At 34.3% G+C, this 21,482-nt stretch overlaps 1 protein-coding gene across 2 annotated transcripts in view; it reads right to left on the bottom strand.

The window, feature by feature from the left end:
- Window positions 1–21,482, bottom strand: part of ADGB (androglobin) — a 213,220-nt gene that overhangs the window by 27,841 nt on the left and 163,897 nt on the right. For both annotated transcript variants that reach the window (XM_032274516.1, XM_032274517.1), the window contains exons 27-29: window positions 19,370–19,554; window positions 9,911–10,110; window positions 4,896–5,007 (exon numbers count right to left, since the gene is read on the bottom strand). In XM_032274516.1, the coding sequence (XP_032130407.1) occupies window positions 4,896–5,007; window positions 9,911–10,110; window positions 19,370–19,554 (497 nt within the window). The remainder of the gene's footprint in view (window positions 1–4,895; window positions 5,008–9,910; window positions 10,111–19,369; window positions 19,555–21,482) is intronic.

A 21,482-nucleotide genomic window follows, 5' to 3' on the forward strand; every position in this document is an offset into this window, starting at 1 on the left:
TCTCCTATCCATAAATGTACTTTTGAAGAGTACTGGTAGTTTAGGGTCACTAATGTCTAATGTTATGAAGTTCTAATATTAACAATAATTAATATCTGTGAACTAAAGTGAGAGAAAACATTTGTGATCTTTCCTCCCCACTATTCCTGATGTAGAAGGAACTGGGAATGGCCTTGAATAGTGAGTGACACGCAGACAGCTCTCCTTGTTTCTCTGTCCCTCGTGTTCTCTATCTTCTCAGGCAGGATTCAGTCTCTCTTTAGGCTCCTCTGAAGTCCAGTAAGTGGTCCTGTGAATGATGTGAGTCCAGCATTGGCTCCTGGATATAGCCTGAGACACATTCTCCTTCTTGCTACTTCTAAATCCAAGGCAAAGCTTTATTTTCCATGCTTGGTATCCTTCAAGACTTTCTTGTATGATACAAGCTATTTACCCTCATTTCGTCCACAACATTTCAAGGTGTCATTTCTTTTTTTCTAAATATCCCCAATTTACAAAATTTTACAGAACACATCCAACATGTAAGTACTGAAACGAAATTTCCAACTATCCCAGAAAATATACACAGATATTTAAATTATGTATATATATTTTATATGTATAATCTAGTCAAATATATATTTCATATAATAAACATATTTTATAATAAATGATGTATATTATGTTTATTATATATTATATATAATTACACATTAATATAGGGAAAAATATAATACAGCCCATATACAAAGTTCTGTGTTCGCTAAAGTAATATAAAAACATCTATCAGAGAAACAGTAAAGATCTGAAACCAGTGCTACGGTATTTTGTTATTTTCCCCATTCGAATGCCCTTGATGGAATTTAATTTCGATTAGAATTCCTAGCTGTGCCAGCAACCAGCTGTGTAATACATAATATAGTAAATATATATATTTAATTAAATTTAAGAGTATTTTGAGATATTTTTCTTTTGCACCGTATTAGACATTAGTTTACCTTAGAGAGTTGGGAGAAAACAATTCTAGTCAATAGCATTGTACTATATGATGCTATTTTTCCCTGAAAAGCTTAAATTTTTTCATAAATACCTGCTCCTTATTTTTGCACATTTTTATGAATTTTGTTTAAACATTATTCAGAAACAGGTTTTCCTTATGAACAATATCTTCAATTGAATTCAGCAAGGTTCTGTATTTTTCCTTTTATGATTTATGATGGGATTATTTGTTTCCTGTCATATGCATCTGGGTTTACAATTTATAATTGCTATAAACAACAGTAGCATGACTATTTTGAGCTTGTTGAGACAGGCGTAACATATTACTATAAAATAGAAATCAGAAGTATAAAGAGTTACAGGCAACTCATGAAAAAGCCCACACTAGCCAAAAAAAAAAAACAACAACAACAACAAAAAACCCAAATCAAAACAGTTATTCTCTGATCCACTGAAATTCCTAATCCTCAGAAATGTAATGTAAAATCTAATAGTCCTATAAATTATCCTTGAAGAACAAAGTGGAAATGAGAATAGCTTTGGTGAACACATAAGCACATACAAAACTGTGCTGTTTCATTATTCTTTCATTTCTATAATTGTGAATATTTTCTTTGCACTTAAATCTTTAGCATAAAATTTTAATTCCGCTGATATTAAGCACATACTCTTACCTACTTCTTTGCAGTAGTGGAACACAAAATTACTACATGATTTGTACCATCCATTTTTTCAAGCAGTTTTCTACTGATTGATAGAGAAAAAGGAGAGAGAGAATTTGGTGGGCCCCAGGAGCGGGGGCACAGTATGAGCTAAGAGATTGTGGTTTGAACCACAGAGGAAGTAGGAATAGGGTAATGGTTACTTTAAGGGAGAACAAAAGTGGCAGCTTGATGGGAAAAACATAAAGAAAGAGAACATAGTGACATGCAAAGAAAAATAAACAACTAATAGATTATTTTCTTTTCTTTTTTTTTTTTTTTTTTTTTTTGAGATGGAGTCTTGCTCTGTCACCAGGCTGGAGCACAGTGGCACAGTCTCAGCTCACTGCAACCTCCACCTCCCGGGTTCAAGCGATTCTTCCGCCTTGGCCTCCCGAGTAGCTGGGACTACAGGCGCATGCCAAACACCCGGCTAATTTTTGTATTTTTAGTCGAGACGGAGTTTCACCATGTTGACCAGGATGTTCTCGATCTCTTAACCTCGTGATCTACCCGCCTCGGCTCCCAAAGTGCTGGGATTACAAGCGTGAGCCACCGCGCCCAGCAATTATTTTCAATTATTTTCCATTAGAACTTGGTGGGTGTGGGTGATCAATTGCAAAATAATCAAAGGGCTCAAATTCAGCTGTAGATAATCCATAACACACGGTTAGGGAATGTTAGGTGGGTCCAGGAAACCTTCACAGCTGAAGACCAGAGAAGGGAATTGGGCCTGAAACACAGTCTCAGAGGGCAAGCGGCAAGAAAGTGATTGCCAAAGCCAGGTGCCTGTGCAACCACAAGGGAATCAGCGGGCCAATTCAGCTTTAGATGTGGCCTGCAAGGAGGTTTCAGCTTCCATATGATATTTACTCACACAACAATTGTGTTCTCTTCTAGTAGGCAAGGATAGGAGATCGAAGCCTTGTCTGCCATTTCAGACATTCTCTATATGCTGGGCTGTGGGGGTGTTGGCTTTAGAAGGCGAGGCGGAAGTAGAATGGGCAGATGTTTTAGCAAAATTCATATTTTGAATTTTGACATGACTATCCAGGGAATGTGTGAAAGTGTTTTTATGTAACACACTATGGAGCGGTAGTACAGCCACTTGTTCAAAAAACAATGTTTGAACACCCCAGTGTCTGTTCTGGGAGTTATCCACATTAACACACATGAACAGCAAAGACACGGTGACTCTGTGGCTTCTGTGCTACCACTTTTTCTTCCTGTGCCTATGTGGGACATTGATAAAAGATCACAAAACTTTCTCATTGAGCCTGAACACAGCCTCAGAATCTTGCCAACACAGCAGGTCAGGATGCCATTAGGATTTACACATACCTGAGGTCGCTGGTGTGGCATGTTCATGCATTCATTCAATAAACACTTATTGCATCTCCCGCTAGTGCTAGAGATACAATGATGAGACCGAGAAAGAACACCAACCCTGCCCAATGAGCAAGGAACAGCAGAGGGGGCTGCACAGTGTGATGCCCTTGGAATTTCTGCAGTGTGATGTGTTGCTATGGAAGCACGCTCAGTACATTTGGGTGGAAATGGGAACTCTCAGTGTCATATATTTTTATAGTTTTTCTTTGAATTTTAAGACACATACTAGAATCTGTATGTTCTAATAAAGCAAGCATAGCAATAACAGTTTTCTCTTAACTTCTATATACACAAACCTCAATAAACTCTTTCCTGATCAGGTCCAGGCAGATAATAGAAGCAAACAAACACCTGAACAGATTTGTTGGCAATCAGTAAATAAGGGTAATAATAACAGGAGTAGCTTATACATATCCTTTCATTTACTCATTCAGCAAATATTATGGGGTGCTTACTGTGCATATGGGACCTAACTAGGGATGATGCAAGAGATGAAACAGGCAAAAAGGGACAAAACTCCTCATTCTTCTGCCTGTGCCACCACAACATGAAAATCAATGGCATAGTCAGCTTGAGATGTGGCCTGCCAGGAGCTTTAAAGCTTCCATATGACATTTACTCACAGAACAATTCTGTTCTCTTCTAGTAGTCAAGAATAGGAGATCGAAGCCTTGTCTGCTATTTCAGACATTCTCAGTGTGCTGGGCTGTGGGGGTGTTGGCTTTAGGAGGCGAGGCAGAAGTAAAATGGGCAGGTGTTTTGGCAAAATTCATATTCCATGACTATTCAGGGAATGTGTGAAAGTGTTTTTATGCTATGGAGCAGTAGCACAGCCACTTGTTCAAAAAACAATGTTTGAACGCCCCAGTGTCTCCTCTGGGAGTTATCTACGTAACACACATGAATAGCAAAGAGACGGTGGCTCTGTGTCTTGCATTCTAACAGAGGAATATAAACAATAAATAAATAAAATTTTGTTTCTTAGAGGACGATAAGGACTAAGAGGTTGTGTCTTATCATAAGTGTGTTGTTGTATGTCCACTAAAAATTCTGAATGATGGCAAAGCCTGCTTTGGTGGGGGCTACCATCAAGTGTTTGAATTCAGATAATGGGGCCCAGGAGAAAATAGAGGCTTTTACATTTTATGTTATGCCCTTTTGTATTGCATGTTTTTTTTAAATAACATGTATATATTATTTTTACAATTAGGCCATCTAGCTTAAATTTAACAAAGAATATGAATAGAAAATACACATTCTTTCAGATTTCAATTATTAGATTGCCCAATGGGATATAAAGCTTACAGATACAGGCTGTTGGAGATTTTCCTTTGATTCTCTTTTTTGAAAGCAACAAGCTTCCTGGTCAGGTATATTGAGAGCAGTTTATATTTCGAAAAATAAACCAGAGTACTCTTTCACTAGAAACTCTTCTAGAATTGAAGAATTTGTGAACTAGTTTAAGAGCTTATATTTAATGCTATATATTCTCAGCATATATAATTTTATAGGTAGAAAAATTTCATATTTTTTTGAAATGTTCAGAAGTATAATCAATTAGTAATTTTTACTAACTAGACAAAATGTGCTTAAATTACATCTAACTAATCATATTGTTTTCTTATAAAAATACAGTAAAAATATTGAAGCATATAATCAATTAACAGGAAATCAACAGGAAATGTCACAGGATATAGAGTACAAATTATAATGTATAATAAAACATAATAAAATTATATTTTCATGACTAAATAATTTATTATTACATATTTAAATAACAACTTATTCAAATGTAAAGTGCACATATAAACATTTAGGGTGACATACCTTTGGTATCATTTTTCTTTAAGCCTTTCAGTGCTTGAACAAATGTCAGCTGACTTTCAGTGAGAGGCCAACTGTTACACAACACCAAACACTGTATGATATACTTGTAATTCTGTGAAATAAAGTGCAGTGTTTAAAAATGATAACATACATGGCATTTGCCTAATGTCATTATTCTAGGTACATGATAAATGCATAATTTTCTAGATCAGACAGTCATAATTTAGTTAAATAATGCTGGATAGTCTCCAAATTCTGTAACACTTCAGTTTCTAAAAGTTTAATAGCCTCGCATCCCCACCAATACCTGCCACTACCCATCTTTATAATTTTTGCTATTGCTGTGGGTAGAAAGTGAAATCTCACTGCTATTGTATTTGGCATTTTTAAGATTACTATAGGGTTTGAGTATTTTTTCAAAGCTGTTGGCCTTTGAGGTTTTCTCTTCTTTGTGATCATGGCACAAAAACATATTCTCCTATGTTATCTAATATCAGTTTTATGGATTGAAATTTTACAATGAAATCTTCAATATATCTGGAATACCTTTAGGTATGATGTTAGCTAGTGATCTAGTTTTATTTCTCTCCATGGAGATGTAAATTTCCTAGTACAGCCTACTCAACAGCCTATCTTCCCTTCATTGGTTTATGGTGTTGCCTCTATTTATTAAATTTTCGTTAAAATATGGATCTGTTTCTATCTTACTTTCTCTTATTGCTCCATTTACCTATGTGTGCATTAATTAAAACTATTTTTACTGCTATAACTTTTTGTCTTTGGAAATATTAAGACGTACTTTTCTCTTTTTTTCCCCCAAGTTTCCTTAGCTATTTGTGAATTATTATTCATTCCTATGAATTTTAAAGTTTTGTATTTTTAGAAAATTTTGGAAAAACACGGTGGGGATTTTGATTGGGATTGCATTGAATTTAAAGGCAGATTGAGGATAACATGTCTTTATACTGTTAGGCCATCTCACTGAAAAGCATGAAATGCTTCTGTATGTATTCATCTATATTCTTCAGTTGGTTGGATCACTTTCTATAGCCTTTATTCAAGTGTTAAGCTTTTCTATGTGGAAAACTGATATAATTTTGGTAAATTCCTGGGTATTTTGTGATTTTGCTGTTATCATGAAAGGCATCATATTCTGATGTCTAATGCATAGTACTGGTGTAGAGGAAAGCTACTGATTTTGGTAAGTTGTAGTAGCAGCACAGCATGATTAAGGGCATGACCTCATGAGCTAGAGCTGTCTGGATTGAAGTCCTGCTTTAGCACAAACCAGCTGTTTGGCTTTGAGCAAGTCACTTAAGCTTCCTGTGCGCCAGGTTCCTTGACTGTGACATCGAGATAATAAGAACTCTTACTTTAAGAGGCTGAGGCGGGTGAGTCACCTGAGGTCAGGAGTTCAAGATCAGCCTGGCCAACATGGTAGAGAAACTCTTTCTCTGCTAAAAATACAAAAAAATTAACCGAGCGTGGGGGGCACGTGCCTATAATCCCAGCTACTCTGGAGGCTGAGGCAGGAGAATCACTTGAACCTGAGAGGCAGAGGTTGCAGTGAGCTGAGATTGCACCATTGCACTGCAGCCTAGATAGAGTGAGACTTCATCTAGGAAAAAAAAAAAAAAACAAAAACCAAAAAAAAAAAAAAGAAAAAGAAAAGAGTTGATGGGGAGAATTAAAGATCTATGTGTGAAGTACATAGGATCAGGTGCATAGTAATTAATAAGTACATCCATATATTAGTTATTACTATTAATGTCTTTGGCAATCTTAAATTCTCTTAGTTCCGAAAATTGCTAAAATCTCTTAGTTCCGAAAATTGCCTATTCTGCTGTTTATTCTTGGGCATGTGATCATATTATCTGTGAATAACTCAATGATTGTTTAGAATAATCTTTTAATTATTTTGTTCCTTGTATCATTGGTCTGGGTTTACATTACCATAATATTTCAGTATCAATAAATACTAACAATGATAGTAAGCATTCTTTTCTTATTCCAATTTTAATAGGAACACACTTAAACTTTCTGCATTACTATAATGCTTTGTATATGAGATTTGTCCATTAAGTGTAAAATTTTGGGCATGTAACATTTATGATTAAGAAGTTCTCTCCTATGCCTAGTTTGCTAACAGCACTTTTTAGAAATCCATATAGGTGTTAAATTTTATCAAGTGTTTCAGGATTATGATTGTTCTCATCTAGTCTATTACTGTAGGGACTAGTACTGACAGATTTTCTAATGGTAAAAGATTTCTGAATTTCTGAGAAGACTTCTGTCTGATTGCTTAATACTTTGTTAGAAATGGATGCCAATTATGTTATTTGTGATTTTTAATTTATATTTATAAATAAATTTTATTCATTTTTGTGTTACTTTTATCTGGTTTTGGAACCAGGATTACATTAATCTCTTAAAAAGGACTGGAAAGTTATATTGCTTTTTTGTTTTCTGTAACAAATTACTTTTTAAAAGTCTGTTAAATCTGTCCTATAAAGCCAAATGGGCCCATGGTTTTTTGGAAAGGGAAGACTTAGAGGGCTTTGAATTGTCATTTCAATTTTATTATTCTTTACTGTTTTATTCAGATTTTATATTTTCTTGTGAGTCAACTTTGCCATTTCTCCTCTTTTCCACCCTCAGGAAGTTACGTGCTTCCCCCTCACCCCCAGGCTTATTTTATTTTATTTATTTTATATTTTTTGAGACAGAGTCTCACTCAGTTGCCCAGCCTGGAGTGTAGTGTTGAGATCTTGGCTCACTGCAACCTCCACCTCCCAAATTAAAGCAATTATCATGCTTCAGCCTCTCAAGTAGCAGGGATTACAGGCACATGCCACCACACCTGGCTAATTTTTTGTATTTTTAATAGAGAAAGGGTTTCTCTGTCATGTTGGCCAGGCTGGTCTCGAACTCCTGGTTTCAAGTGATCCACCTGCGTCAGCCTCCCAAAGTGCTGGAATTATAGGCATGAGCCACTGTACCTGCCACCCCCCTCTCTCCCACTACCCCTTAGATTTTAAATTTGCTAGCACAGAGCTGTTTCTAATACTTTTTTTTTAAACCCATTGTTGTTACACTTCTACCCTAATTTTTGTTCTGTATTTGATTAACTTATATCTTCTCTCTTTTTTTCTCTTTTTCTTAATTGGTCTTACTAGAAGCATGTATATTTTATTAATCTTTAAAGCAGGTTAGGCTTTATTAATATTTTTTATTCCACATTTCATTGACTTCTGCTATCACAGTTATTAAAATCCTTTCTTCTTTTTCTTTGAGTTACTGTTTTGTTCTTTTTCTGAACTTTTATTTCAATAGCTTACGTCATTTATTTTTAATCTTTCCTACTTTCTAATTAGTCTAAAAGCAGCATTGTATATTTTACCATTAAAAACACCAGTAAACAAATGCTATTTCAGATGTTGCATACAAATTTTCATTGTTATTGAATCCTATCTATTTCATAATTTCTTTTCTAATATTCTTCTAAACTAAAGGATTATTTAGTATATTTAGTATATTTTATTTAGTTTTCACATAAGATTTAAAACTTGCTGTTAATTATTAGTTTCTAGTTTATTGCATTATGTTCAGGTAAGAATCTAAACAACAGGAATAACTGGATTTTATTGAGGCTTCCATTTATTGTCTATTATAGGATATTTAAAAACATCTTGTGTGTGCTTAAAAAGTATCTTCTCTGTTTATTGGGTAAAGTGTTTCATATATATATAGATCTATGATTAAGTTTATATTTAGATTTTTTCAAATTCTCACAATTATATTTACTATTTTGTAGCTTGATCTGTCAGTTTCCAAGAAACATGGGTTAAAATCTTTAATTATTCATGATTTACTTGTCTTTTTATTTCTGTAGTTCTAATAGTTACTGCTTTTTATTTATTGTGTCTGGATAATTCGGTGCCTATGTATTAGTTATAGTCACATCTACTTGATTAATTCTACTTTTTATTCTCATATAATGTTCCTATATATATTGAGATATTAAAACTATCACCAGGCTGGGCATGGTGGCTCACCAGCACTTTGGGAAGCTGAGACGGGCAGATCATGAGGACAGGAGTTTGAGACCAGCCTAGCCACATGGTGAAACCCCATCTCTACTAAAAACACAAAAAATTAGCCAGGTGTGGTGGCGGGTGCCTGTAATCCTGGATACTCGGGAGACTGAGGCAGGAGAATCGCTTGAACCCAGGAGGTGGAGGTTGCGGTGAGCTGAGATCCGACCATTGCACTCCAGCCCAGGTGACAGAGCAAGACTCCATCTCAAAACACCACCACCGCCGCCACCACCACCACCGCCAACAGCAAACTATCATCACAGCTCTCTCTTGGTTCATATTTTCCAGGTATGTTCTCCTATCTTTCTATCATTAAACTTTCTATAGCATTTTGTTTAAAAATGTCACTTTTGGTCTACTTATAGTTAGATCTTATTTTTATATAACTTTAAATTTTTAGCATTTTAATTGATTTATTTGTATTTATTGTTATTTCTGTGGTATTAACACTTATTTCTGGCCTTTTATTTTCTTTTCAATTCTTTTAATTTAATTTAATTTAACTTTATTTTACTTTTTAGTTTCCAATGTCTAGGTCATGCTTTTGTCTGCTGTTTTATAAATATATGCATCGTTCTTTTTCCCTTTAATTTTAAGCACATACAAAGTAACTTTTATTAATATATGACCTTTAATATGTGACCTTTATTAATATGTGACCTTCAAAGTTATATAGCCTCTTATAACCCAACTATAAAATCAGGTAATTACAGGCACATTATAGAGTTCATGTACAGATTAAATTTGCCATGTTTTTAAAGATCTCGGCATAGAGAAACTGTTCAAAATTCTCTTATTTTCCAATTCTAGCTATACATTAGCAGCACTGCACATTATATATTAACTGTTTTTAGGGAAAAGATTGTTTTATGTTAGATTTTTAGGAACAGTCCACCTGAACAATTGTTTTTACTCTACCTGTGTTGGTGTGGTGTAACTTCCTTCTGTAGTGGGTGTACTGGTAGTTTCCTCCTCCAAAAGAGGTAGACCAGTGTCTTGTATTGCACTTATAGGTCTACCCTTAGGGGATTTCTGACTTCCCTGAACAGATTTCTTCTTAACATACACTTCTTGCTCTTTCTTGGATGCAGAATGAAATGAAAGAACGTGCTTGCTAGCTGAATAGGAGAAATACTAAGTTAAAGTTAAAATATGTGATATACATAGTTATTACTGACTAAGTTACATCCCTTTATAAAACACTCAAAAGAATAGGTCAATTCTTTTTGTTTTAATGAGATAAAAAACAATATGACTGGTTTATTGATTCTTAAAGAAATCTACAATAATAATATGTGACATGCACAGAGCAATGTATATTCTGAGTAACCTCTTAATCCTAAAAAAGTATACAATTCAACAATTTCTCCTTTATTTTGTGCCACTTGAATGACCCTAAACTAACACCACACGCTCTGATTTTCTCAGTGTTTAATGCCACATATGTATGTTACCACACTTCTAAAAGACTTTCTCTTTACTTTTCAATTTTAAATTATTTTGTAATTAACAGATAGTATAAGTACCACTGATAGGTTTAAAAATGGAAATGTAATGAATGTTATAAATTCATGAAATGTGTATTGAAAGAACAAAAGTGATTGACACAGAGATATTCTAATTCCAGCCATGACATTGGTCTTATTCTCCCACCACAAAAAATGATAAAAATGTACAAAATGTTTAAAGCAACTATTTTTAGCCACTGGAAACTGTACAGTGCAGGATTGTGATCCTTGAGACAAGGGAAGCATACAATCAAGGGTGATCTCTTGATTTCCAGAGATTTCTTCCTACAAGCACCTTCCCAACTTTATACTGGGAAGTATAGACCAAAGTAGTGAACAGCAGTGCTGCGAGGTTTAGGAACAAAGATAAGTGAGCAGGGCTCCTGCGACAACTAAAATTTGAGGTAGGATATCAGAAGGGAGCATATGAGCAGTAAAGGAGCTTAGAAATAGACATGGGGACCACTTGAGTCTTTAGCGGAATTCCAAACTTCATTTGTACAAACACTCAACAATACCAGGCAAACAATAAATACTGGGGGTTAATGAGTTTAATGAAGAGTCTGGTAGTTGTACAGTGTTGGGAGACATTGAAATTCTGACTTGTCAAAATGAAGGGAATTCAATGAATACACTGATCAACCAGTTGAGATCCAAGAAAGGCCAAGCTTTAAGAGTAGAACTATTCTAACACTAGTGTCATGGTAACTCTAGAGCTGTCTTAACAAGCTCAGGACCAGGAACAAGCTAAGCTGCCAATAAATTAACTGCCCACCAGAACAAGGCTCAACACTCTTTCAATTAAAAAAGCATAATCTAGACTCTTAGCAGTGTAGCACACACAATATACAACACACAATCGATTTGATATAAGAAGCAGAAAATGTGAGAATATTACATATATAATAATATATAATAAATAATATAATAACTTGAGAATATAGTCAATAGAAATAGATACAAATGTTGAACTCATCAAAAAAGAACTTCAAAATAGCTATTTAAAATGTGCTTAAGGATTTATGAAAAAAGATGAACATACTGAGTGAGCAAATGGTGAACATCACAGAAAAATGAAATATATGAAGAATCAAAATGAAATTTCAGATCTGACTATATCTGAAATGAAAAATATCTGGATAGATTTAAATAACAGATTGTCAAATTCAGAAGCAAAGATTAGTAAACTCAGATACAAGCAATAGAAATGATTGAAATAGAAGCACAGAGTGAAAAAACTTGAACAGGGGATAAGTGATTCATGGTATGGTATTATGGGAGGTGAAATAGTGACTCCCCCCAAAAAAAGATATGTCCACCCAATACCTTAGAATGTGATCTTATTTGACATAAGGGTGTTTGCAGTTCTAATTAAAGAAAAGATTCTAACAAGACAACAACCTGGATTAGGATGAGCCCTAAATCCAATGATGGGTCTCCTTAAAGGAGCCAGAAAAAGGTAAAACACAGAGACCTACAGAAATAAGAGGGTCATGTGAAGATGTTGGCAGAGATAGGCCACAGTTAAGCTGTCTCATGGCAAGGAATACCGGGAGCCACTAAAAGCTAGAAGAAAGAAGAGGTTCTCTCCTAGAGCTTTCAATGGCAGTATGACCTAGACGACATCTTGATTTCAGACTTCTGCCTTCCAGAACTGTAAGGGAATGAATGTTCGTTGTGTTAAGCCATTCACTTTATGTTAATTTGCCATGGCAGTCCTGGAGAATTAATACTGATATCAAATTGCCTAAAGGATGTATTTTTAGTCCTAGGTAGAGCACCACTAAAAATAAAATGCATAACTATAAACATAGTAAAGTATATGCAAAATCTGCTGATTTACAATATAAAAGTTGCTGACAGAAATTGAAGACTTAAATTGAGGTATGTACTGTATTCATGGACCAGAAAGTGCAGTTTTATTACGAAGTTAGTGCTCCCCAAGTTCAATGCCATCCAAATCCAAATCAAAAGCTACACTTTTGAAGAAAATGCAGCGTTGGAGGAAGAGTAGTTATTTAGATCAATTGATCCAGAGTCCAAACATAGACCCATAAACACATGGTCCAGTGAATTTTGGCTAAAATATCAAGGTAATTAAATGAAGAAAATATCATCTTTCCAATACACAGTGCCAGAACAACTGTATATCTACATGGAATAAAAATAATCTTGACCCCTTACCTCAAACCATACATAAATATTATTTCAAGATGTTTTATTAAACATGCATGCTAAGATTATAAAATTTCTAGGATAAAACATGAAATAAAATAGTCATGGTCCTAGAGTAGGTAGAGGTTTCTTAGATAAAATACAAATAGTACTAATTTTTTAACAACTTCAATTTTATAAAAATTAAAAGCTTTTGCTCTTTTAAAGTTGCTGTTAAGGAAGTGAAAAAACAAAGCTTAGAATAAAAGATCATATTGGCAAAGCATGTATTTGATGAAGAACTTGTACGAAGATACAGAGTATATGAAGAACAGGTTAATAAAAATAATAATAAAGACAACTATAAGAATATGGGTGTAATGTGTGAATAAATCCTTTGATCAATAAGTTATACACATGGTCAGTAAGCACACATAAAATGCTTAGCATCATTAGTCAATAAGGGAAACGCAAATTGGATTACAAAGAAATACTATGATATATACACTAGAATGATGGATTAAAAACATTGATGACAATAAAAGTGAGCAAAAATGTGAGAAACCAGAATTTTTATAACTTGTTTGGAATGTAAAATGATACAATCCATTTGATAAACTTTTTGCCATTTATAAATAAATGTATACACATGTCAAACTCAGACATATTAATTCAACTCCTGAATATTGATCCAAGTGAAATGAAAACATAAAGTCCAAAAAAGGATTTGTACAAACATATCCTCATCAGCTTTAGTCACCATATCCTAAAACTCCAATAAACCCATATATCCAATAGGAGAATGGATAAACAAAGTGTGGTATCTACATGCAATGGAATTAATCCTCAGAAACATTCAACATAGAATACAAAGAGTTTTTAACAAATTCCCTCAATCATATTTGTTGATGAATTATGGGTAAATCATCACAAGCATTCAAAATAAATCTAAGAACAGTGGCTGATGCCTGGAACCCCAGCACGTTGGGAAGCTGAGGCAAGTAGACCACTTGAGATCAGGAGTTTGAGATCAGCCTGGCCAACATGGTAAAACCACATCTCTACTAAAATACAAAAATTAGCCAGGTGTGATGGCATGTGCCTGTAATCCAGCTACCTGAGAGGCTAAGGCATGAGAATTGCTTGAATCCAGGAGGTGGAGGTTGCAGTGAGCTGAGATCAGGCCACTTCACTCCAGCCTGAGTGACAGAGTGAAACTCCGTCTCAAAAAAAAACAAAAACAAAAACTGATCTAGGAACAAAATAAATAATGATGAGCATGTTGATATTGAGTGGGTAGTATTATTTATTGGGCCATTTAGAAGAGAAATACATTGGTACAGTGGGAGGATGGAAATTATGTTTATTGAGCACAATTAAAATGAGTTATGCAATAAAAACAGAAGAAACTTGAAAAATCAATCAGACTAGAAATATGGAAAGAATGAAATAGGGAGAAAATAATCAGAGCTATGTATATGTAATATTTTACATTCTATAAATCACAATAATTAGATAAATAAAAAACATGGAGATACTTTAAATAGGCAGTGATAAAATTTTGATTAAGGCCACAGACCAAACTGTAATCCTTGTCTCCCTGGCAATGGGCTTCTTACCCAATGTTAGTGATCAAAACCAAAAACTAATTTAGGAAATAATATGGATAAGTAGAGCTACATGTGGCAAGGTCTATCTTGCAAAAAACTCTGGGGAGATCGATAGGGTTTGTATTATACACTGAGTGCCTCCAGTGAAGTTAGTATAAATAATAAATCCTTCAGTGGTATCCTTCATCCCACTAGCTAGGAGCAATTCCTGGATAAAACACTGGACTGGGAAAAGACAGAGAATCACACCACTGAAGCCTGTGTAAGATGGTTGGATATCAAAGCATTTGCAGTGACCTGTGGCTCAGCTCATACCCCCTAACTTGCCAGTAGTTGTTAAGAAGAAAGAGACGAGGAGTCAAAAGTCAGTGTTACCACTAACATCTTTATTGCTCTGGAATGCCCACCTATATAACTAAAAAGGAAAAATATATATAAATATTAGGTAGAAAAGAGGTATACAGATTTTTACATATAGAAAAAGTATAATTCTATGTGAAATTTAAAGCAGTTTTTTCTAATCCTGTGAAGAAACTCAGTGGTGCCTTGATGGAGAGCCCGTAGAGCCAAGACAATCCTAAGCAAAAAGAACAAAGCTAGAGCCATCATGCTACCTGACTTCGAACTATACGACAAGGCTACAGTAACCAAAACAGCATAATATTGCTACCAAAACAGATATATAGACCAATGGAACAGACCAGTGGCCTCAGAAATAATGCCACACATCTACAACCATCTGATCTTTGGCAAACCTGACAGAAACAAGCAATAGAGAAAGGGTCCCTATTTAATAAATGGTGTTGGGAAAACTGGCTAGCCATATGCAGAAAACTGAAACTTCCTTACACCTTATACAAAAATAAACTCGAGTTAGGTTAAAGACTTAAACGTAAGACCTAAAACCATAAATCCTAGAAGGAAACCTAGGCGATACCATTAAGGACATAGGCATAGGCAAAGACTTCATGACTAAAACACCAAAAGCAGTGGCAACTAAAGCCTAAATTGACAAATGGGGTCTAATTAAACTAAAGAGCTTCTGCACAGCAAAAGAAACTATCATGAGTGAACAGGCAACCTACAGAATGGGAGAAGTATTTTGCAATCTATCCATCTGACAAAGGCCTAACTAATATCCAGAACCTACAAAGAACTTCAACAAATTTATAAGAAAAACAAAACAAAACATCAAATAGTGGGCGAAGGATATAAACAGACACTTCCCCAAAGAAGACATTTATGTGGCCAACAAACATGTGAAAAAAGCACATCATCACTGGTCATTAGAGAAATATAAATCAAAACCACAGTGAGATTCCATCTCACGCTAGTCAGAATGGCGATCATTAAAAAGTCAGGAAACAACAGATGCTGGAGCGGATGTGGAGAAATAGGAATGATTTTACACAGTTGGTGGGAGTGTAAAATAGTTCAACCATTGTGGAAGACAATTTGGCAATTCCTCAAGGATCTAGAACCAGAAATACCATTTGACCCAGCAATCCCATTACTGGATATATACCCAAAGGATTATAAATAATTCTGCTATAAAGACACATGCACATGTATGTTTATTGCAGCACTGTTCACAGTAGAAAAGACTTGGTTCCAACCCAAATGCCCATCAATGATAGAGTAGATAAAGAAAATGTGGCACAAATACACCATGGAATACTATGCAGCCATAAAAAAGAATGCATTAATGTCCTTTGCAGGGACATAGATGAAGCTGAAAACCATCATTCTCAGCAAACTAACACAGGAACAGAACACCAAACACTACATGTTCTCACTCATAAGTGGGAGTTGAACCATGAGAATACATGGACACAGGGAGGAGAACATCACACACGAGGGCCTGTCAGGTGGTAGAAGCCTAGGGGAGGGATAGCATTAGGAGAAATACCTAATGTAGATAATGGGTTGATGGGTGCAGAAAACCACCATGGCACGTGTATACCTATGTAACTTGCATGTTCTGCACATGTATCTCAGAGCTTAAAGTATAATAAAAAAATTAAAAGAAAAATGACAGTTATTTCTAGCAATTTGCTTGTACATTCAATCAGAATAAACATTACTGGGAATAAGAACTCACGAAGGGTGCTGATTATGAAATAGCTTTGCAAAGGTCAATCAGAAGATGTAATACATTCAAGGATATAATGTGATGATGGAAGTATTCAAAAAAAGTTTATGGATCAAAATAAATGTAAATGGACTGCATTCCCCCATTTTAGAGACAAGAATCTTGCATTTTTATTAGTCTGTCCTCACATTGCTAAAACACTGAACAGGCCTGAGGAAACTTAAAATCATGGCAGAAAGGGAAGAGGAAGTAAACATATGATTCTTCACATAATGACAGGAGAGAGAAGTGTAGAGTGAAGGGGGAAAAATCCTATGAAAACATCAGATTTTGTGAGAACTCCCTTACTATCACGAGAATAGCATGGGAGAAACATCCTCCAGGATCTAATAATCTCCTGTGAGGTCTCTCTCCTGACATGTGGAGATTACAATTCAGATTATAATTCAAGATGAGATTTGGGCCAGGCACAAAGCCAGTCCATATATCGCTGTGTAGAGAAAATATCTATTTATAGGAGAAAGCCTGACAGCAAAAACATGTAGAGGATGTAAAAATAAACAGATGAACAGCATCAACAGGCAAATGATAACAAAAGGAAGAATCAGTGATAAGGAAGCCTGTTAAAGGTAACAGAAAGCTGCTTTATGTTTATTTTGAAAATATAATACATCAAAATATAAGGCAAATATCAAACTTTATATAACTAGCAACATAGCATAGAAATATGTAAAACTAAAAATGTTAGAGGAAGAGATATTTTCACACATTTAAAAATAAAAATAAAACACCTTAATACACATCATGAAGAAATTTACACACCAATGAGATAAAATATAACTGACAATCTTCACATTTTAAATATCATAATTAGCAAGTTTGACTTTTATGAAAGTGTGTGTGTGTGCACTTAGACATCAAACTACCTCCAAAATAGAGTTCTTTGTAAACCTCAGTGGAACAGTAATCAAATTTAATTTGAACCAGGAAACAGGAAAAACACCAATCAAATCCTCAAAGTAGAAAATATATCTGCACTTTCTAACTCCAAATAATTCAATTAGAAATTAACAGCAATATGCTAAATAAAACAATTTTATTATTAGAAATTCTAAAAATGTTATAAATGTTAAAGAAAAAAATTAAAAAAATTATAGCCCATGGCTAACATAACACTACATATAAAATTTTATAGTATTCTGAGTTATAAAATATAATATATGTAGCCAGAGTTAGAAAAATGTATAGCATTAAATATATTCATTTAAAAATAAGATTTAAAACATGAACTAAAATTGCAACTGGCAAAGCTAGAAGGAAAACATTTGACTAAATTTTAAAAGTAGAGAAAGGATTTTTAAAGATAAATATAAATACTGATGAAGTAGATTATAAATCTAAAAGAGCCATTAGGGTTTGATTAATACATCCAGTTCTTTCTAAGAAAAGACCAATAATACACAGTAAATTTAAAAAGTCCGATTAAGAATAAATTACAAATAAATAAATATAATACTGTATACAAACTTATTGAGATTTAAAAATTTTTAAAAATCCTATATGCAAATTTATGCAGATAAATTGGAAATACTAAATGAATCGGTGCTTTTCAACAAAAATATATTCTATACAAATGAAAGGCAGTTAAATGTAAACTTGGAAATTATTTTCTTAAATAGTACAAAAACAAAAATCTATCCCCTGAAAACATCAGATTTAGAAAGTTTTGAGGACAAATCTCATAAATTTTTAAAAAAGAAGTGAATCCTGGAGAATTTAAAAGACTCAAAAACAGAAAAACTAAAAATTTCTCAAATTAATTTCAAGAATTCATCATAATTTTAGCTTGAGAACTAGAAACAATAATGTACATGTACACATAGAGAGAGGAAAAAGACTCTCATAGAGATACAAACTTATGATTATGATCAAACAAACTAGTAAAATTGTATATTCTAAACATAGCAGTATATTAAAACATCATGGCCAAATAGATTTTATTCTAAGAATGCAAGATTGATTCAAAATTAAAACTCAATTTATTAAACTTAAAGGGGTAAAATTGGATGAATTCTATAAACAACTATAAAAAATAATTAGGTTCCAAACCCATTCAATATTAAAATTCAGAGCTATCAATAGAAGAAACTTTCTCAAATTTCATAAAGACTAATTATTAGAAGCCACCAACAAAGATAATAAATGACAAGTGCCACAAGTGTTCCTAGTTAAGAAAAAGAAATACATCAGCATCACTTATTAAACCTTGGTTTGGAGGTCCCAGCCAAGGCCACAAAAAATAAAAAAAGTCATGGTTTTAAGAAAGAAGAAATCTCAAGAGGCAAAATAGGTAAGAACCCAGTTTTGCTAAAATCTAAATGCAAAAATGGAGAATGAAGGCATAAAAGCCAAAACATTTACAGTGTGTTTTGACAAAACTATGTTTTTTCTGGGCAGCATGATTATAAAACATTTCTTGTTCCCTTGTTTGTAATTTTCTATTTTTCTAAATATTCTACATTGGTAATGTATGATTTTTATAGTCAGAGTCAAGTTACTAACATAATAAAGTAATACACCTCAGAGTAGCACTGCTAATCATTATTTACAAAATTATTTTATTTATGTAACCATTAAGAATAGTCTATTGAAAGTAATAACTTTAATTTTTGTTAATTTTAGTAAGTAGAATAATTTCTAAAAATAATGAATTAGGAATTTTTAAAAAGTAAAAATATTCTTTCAAAATAATGAAAATTTGGCTTCTTATCAAGAAGGCTTATGTGACAGTAAAGTAAATTTTTCTCAAAGGTGTGAAGGCTTTAAAGTAAACCTATATTGATTTTCAGCACCTAATTTGACATTCAAATGCTATATTTTTCATACTTCACTGTACTATTAAGTTTCATAATTTAAGTGGTTACTTGCTACTCTATTTTCATTTTTAAAGTATGATGAAAACATAAGTATTCATTTATGAATCTGAATATCCTGTTCATAAAGAAACACTTACACTGGGAGCTCAAACCTTTCTCACTCTTCAAGAAGTTAAACGCTGGGATTATAGCTTGGCCTTTTCCAGTGGAGCTCACCATAGTTTCTTCATTTTCTAGGACCTGCAGCTTGATGAATGCATCTGGTTTGGATGTGCGTACCTGTATTGTAGCAGGTTGTGGTGTTACAACTTTAACAGAATATCTGTAAAGAAAAAAAGTTAACATTATAAGCAAGTATGTTGGTCCTTTTCTCACGTCAGTAAGCAAGATAGTTTGGATATGTGTCCCTGACCAAATCTCCTGTCAAACTGTGATCCTCACTGTTGGAGGTGAGGCCTGGTGGGAGGTAACTGGATCTTGGGGACAGGTTTCTCACAAATGGTTTAGCACCATCTACTTGATGCTGTTCGCATGACAGTGAGTGAGTTGTCATGACATCTGGTTGTTTAAACATGTGTTTAACCTCCTTCTCCCTTTCTCTCGCTCTTACTCCTGCTCTGGCCATGTGACACACCTGCTCACCCTTCCCCTTCTTCCATGATTGGAAGCTTCCTGAGGCTTCCCTAGAAGCTGAGCAGATGCCAGCATCATCCTTTCTGTACAGCCTGCAGAATTGTGAGTCAATTAACTCTCTTTTCTTCAGAAATTACCCAGTCTCAGGTATTTGTTTATAGCAACGCAAGAACAGACTAATGCAGTAAGGAAAATAGTCTAATTTTCTGATATGATAAGCTATAAGTAAAACTACTTTGTAAAGTCCACTAACATCCTGAAAATACTGGAGTTATTATAGACTTTGGCAAAGGATCCCAATATAGTAACTGCAAAACAACAGGAATATAGAACTTTTATTATCATCAAATCCCAGATTTAAAAAATGTAACTTTTTGTTTAGATGTAGTAAGCAGTCACTTATCAAACTTGATAGGCCTACAAAGGATATGAACAGACACTTCTCAAAAAAATGTCACACACATGGCAAAAAAACACATGAAAAATAGCTCAGCATCACTGATCACTAGAGAAATGCAAATCAAAACCGCAATAAGATACCATCTCAAATCAAAACCGCAATAAGATACCAGTCAGTATGGAGATTATTAAAAAGTCAGGAAACAATAGATTCTGGCAAGGTTGCAGAGAAGTGGAAACTCTTTTACACTGTTGGTGGGAATGTAAATTAGTTCAATCATTGTGGAAGGCAGTGTGGTGATTCCTCAAAGATTTAGAACTAGTAGTACCATTTGACCCAGCAATCCCATTACATATATACCCCATTATATAGGAATATAAATCATTGTATTATAAAGATACATGCACACATATGTTCATTGCAGCTCTATTCACAATAGCAAAGGCATGGAATTCACCCAAATGCCCATCAATGATAGAATGGATAAAGAAAATGTGGTACATATGCACTATGGAATACTATGCAGCCATAAAAAGGAATGAGATTATGTTCTGTGCAGGGATATGGATGGAGCTGGAAGCCATTATCTTCAGCAAACTAACACAGGAACAGAAAACCAAACACTGCATGTTCTCACTTATAAGTGGGAGCCGAACAATGAGAACACGTGGACACAGGGAGGGGAACAACACTTACTAGGGCCTGTTGGGGGAGGGCGGGGGTGGGAGAGCATTAGGGAAAAGAGCTAATGCATGCTGGGCTTAATACCTAGGTGATGGGTTGATAGGTGCAGCAATCCACCATGGCACATGTTTACCAATGTAACAAACCTGCACATCTTGCACATGTACACCAGAACTTAATAAAAATAAATAAATATAAAACTTGATAGCCCTAAAAACCACCAAACCTCTTAATAGATCTGCAAACCACTGCCACATCAACACTCTCTGTTACACAAAAATCACTACTGGCAGAAGAATACTTTGGAGCTTCACTGATAATAGCATTTTCTGTGATTCACAAAAATACAGAGAAATTAAAGTAGTACCCATAGCCTTCACCTTCACTTCTCACCAATAGTTTGGAAAGCTCTTGCGAAAAGATGGGAAACATGCAATCTAATTCATTCTTTCCAACTCCCCCTTTAATGCAATTAAAGAGTTGGCTTCTTGCTCTTATTTTAGGTGATTCCTCACAAATGCCCAGGACTCTAT

This window comes from Sapajus apella, unplaced genomic scaffold, assembly GCF_009761245.1.
Source record: "Sapajus apella isolate SASKATOON/1434 unplaced genomic scaffold, GSC_monkey_1.0 scaffold6, whole genome shotgun sequence".
NCBI lineage: Eukaryota > Metazoa > Chordata > Mammalia > Primates > Cebidae > Sapajus > Sapajus apella.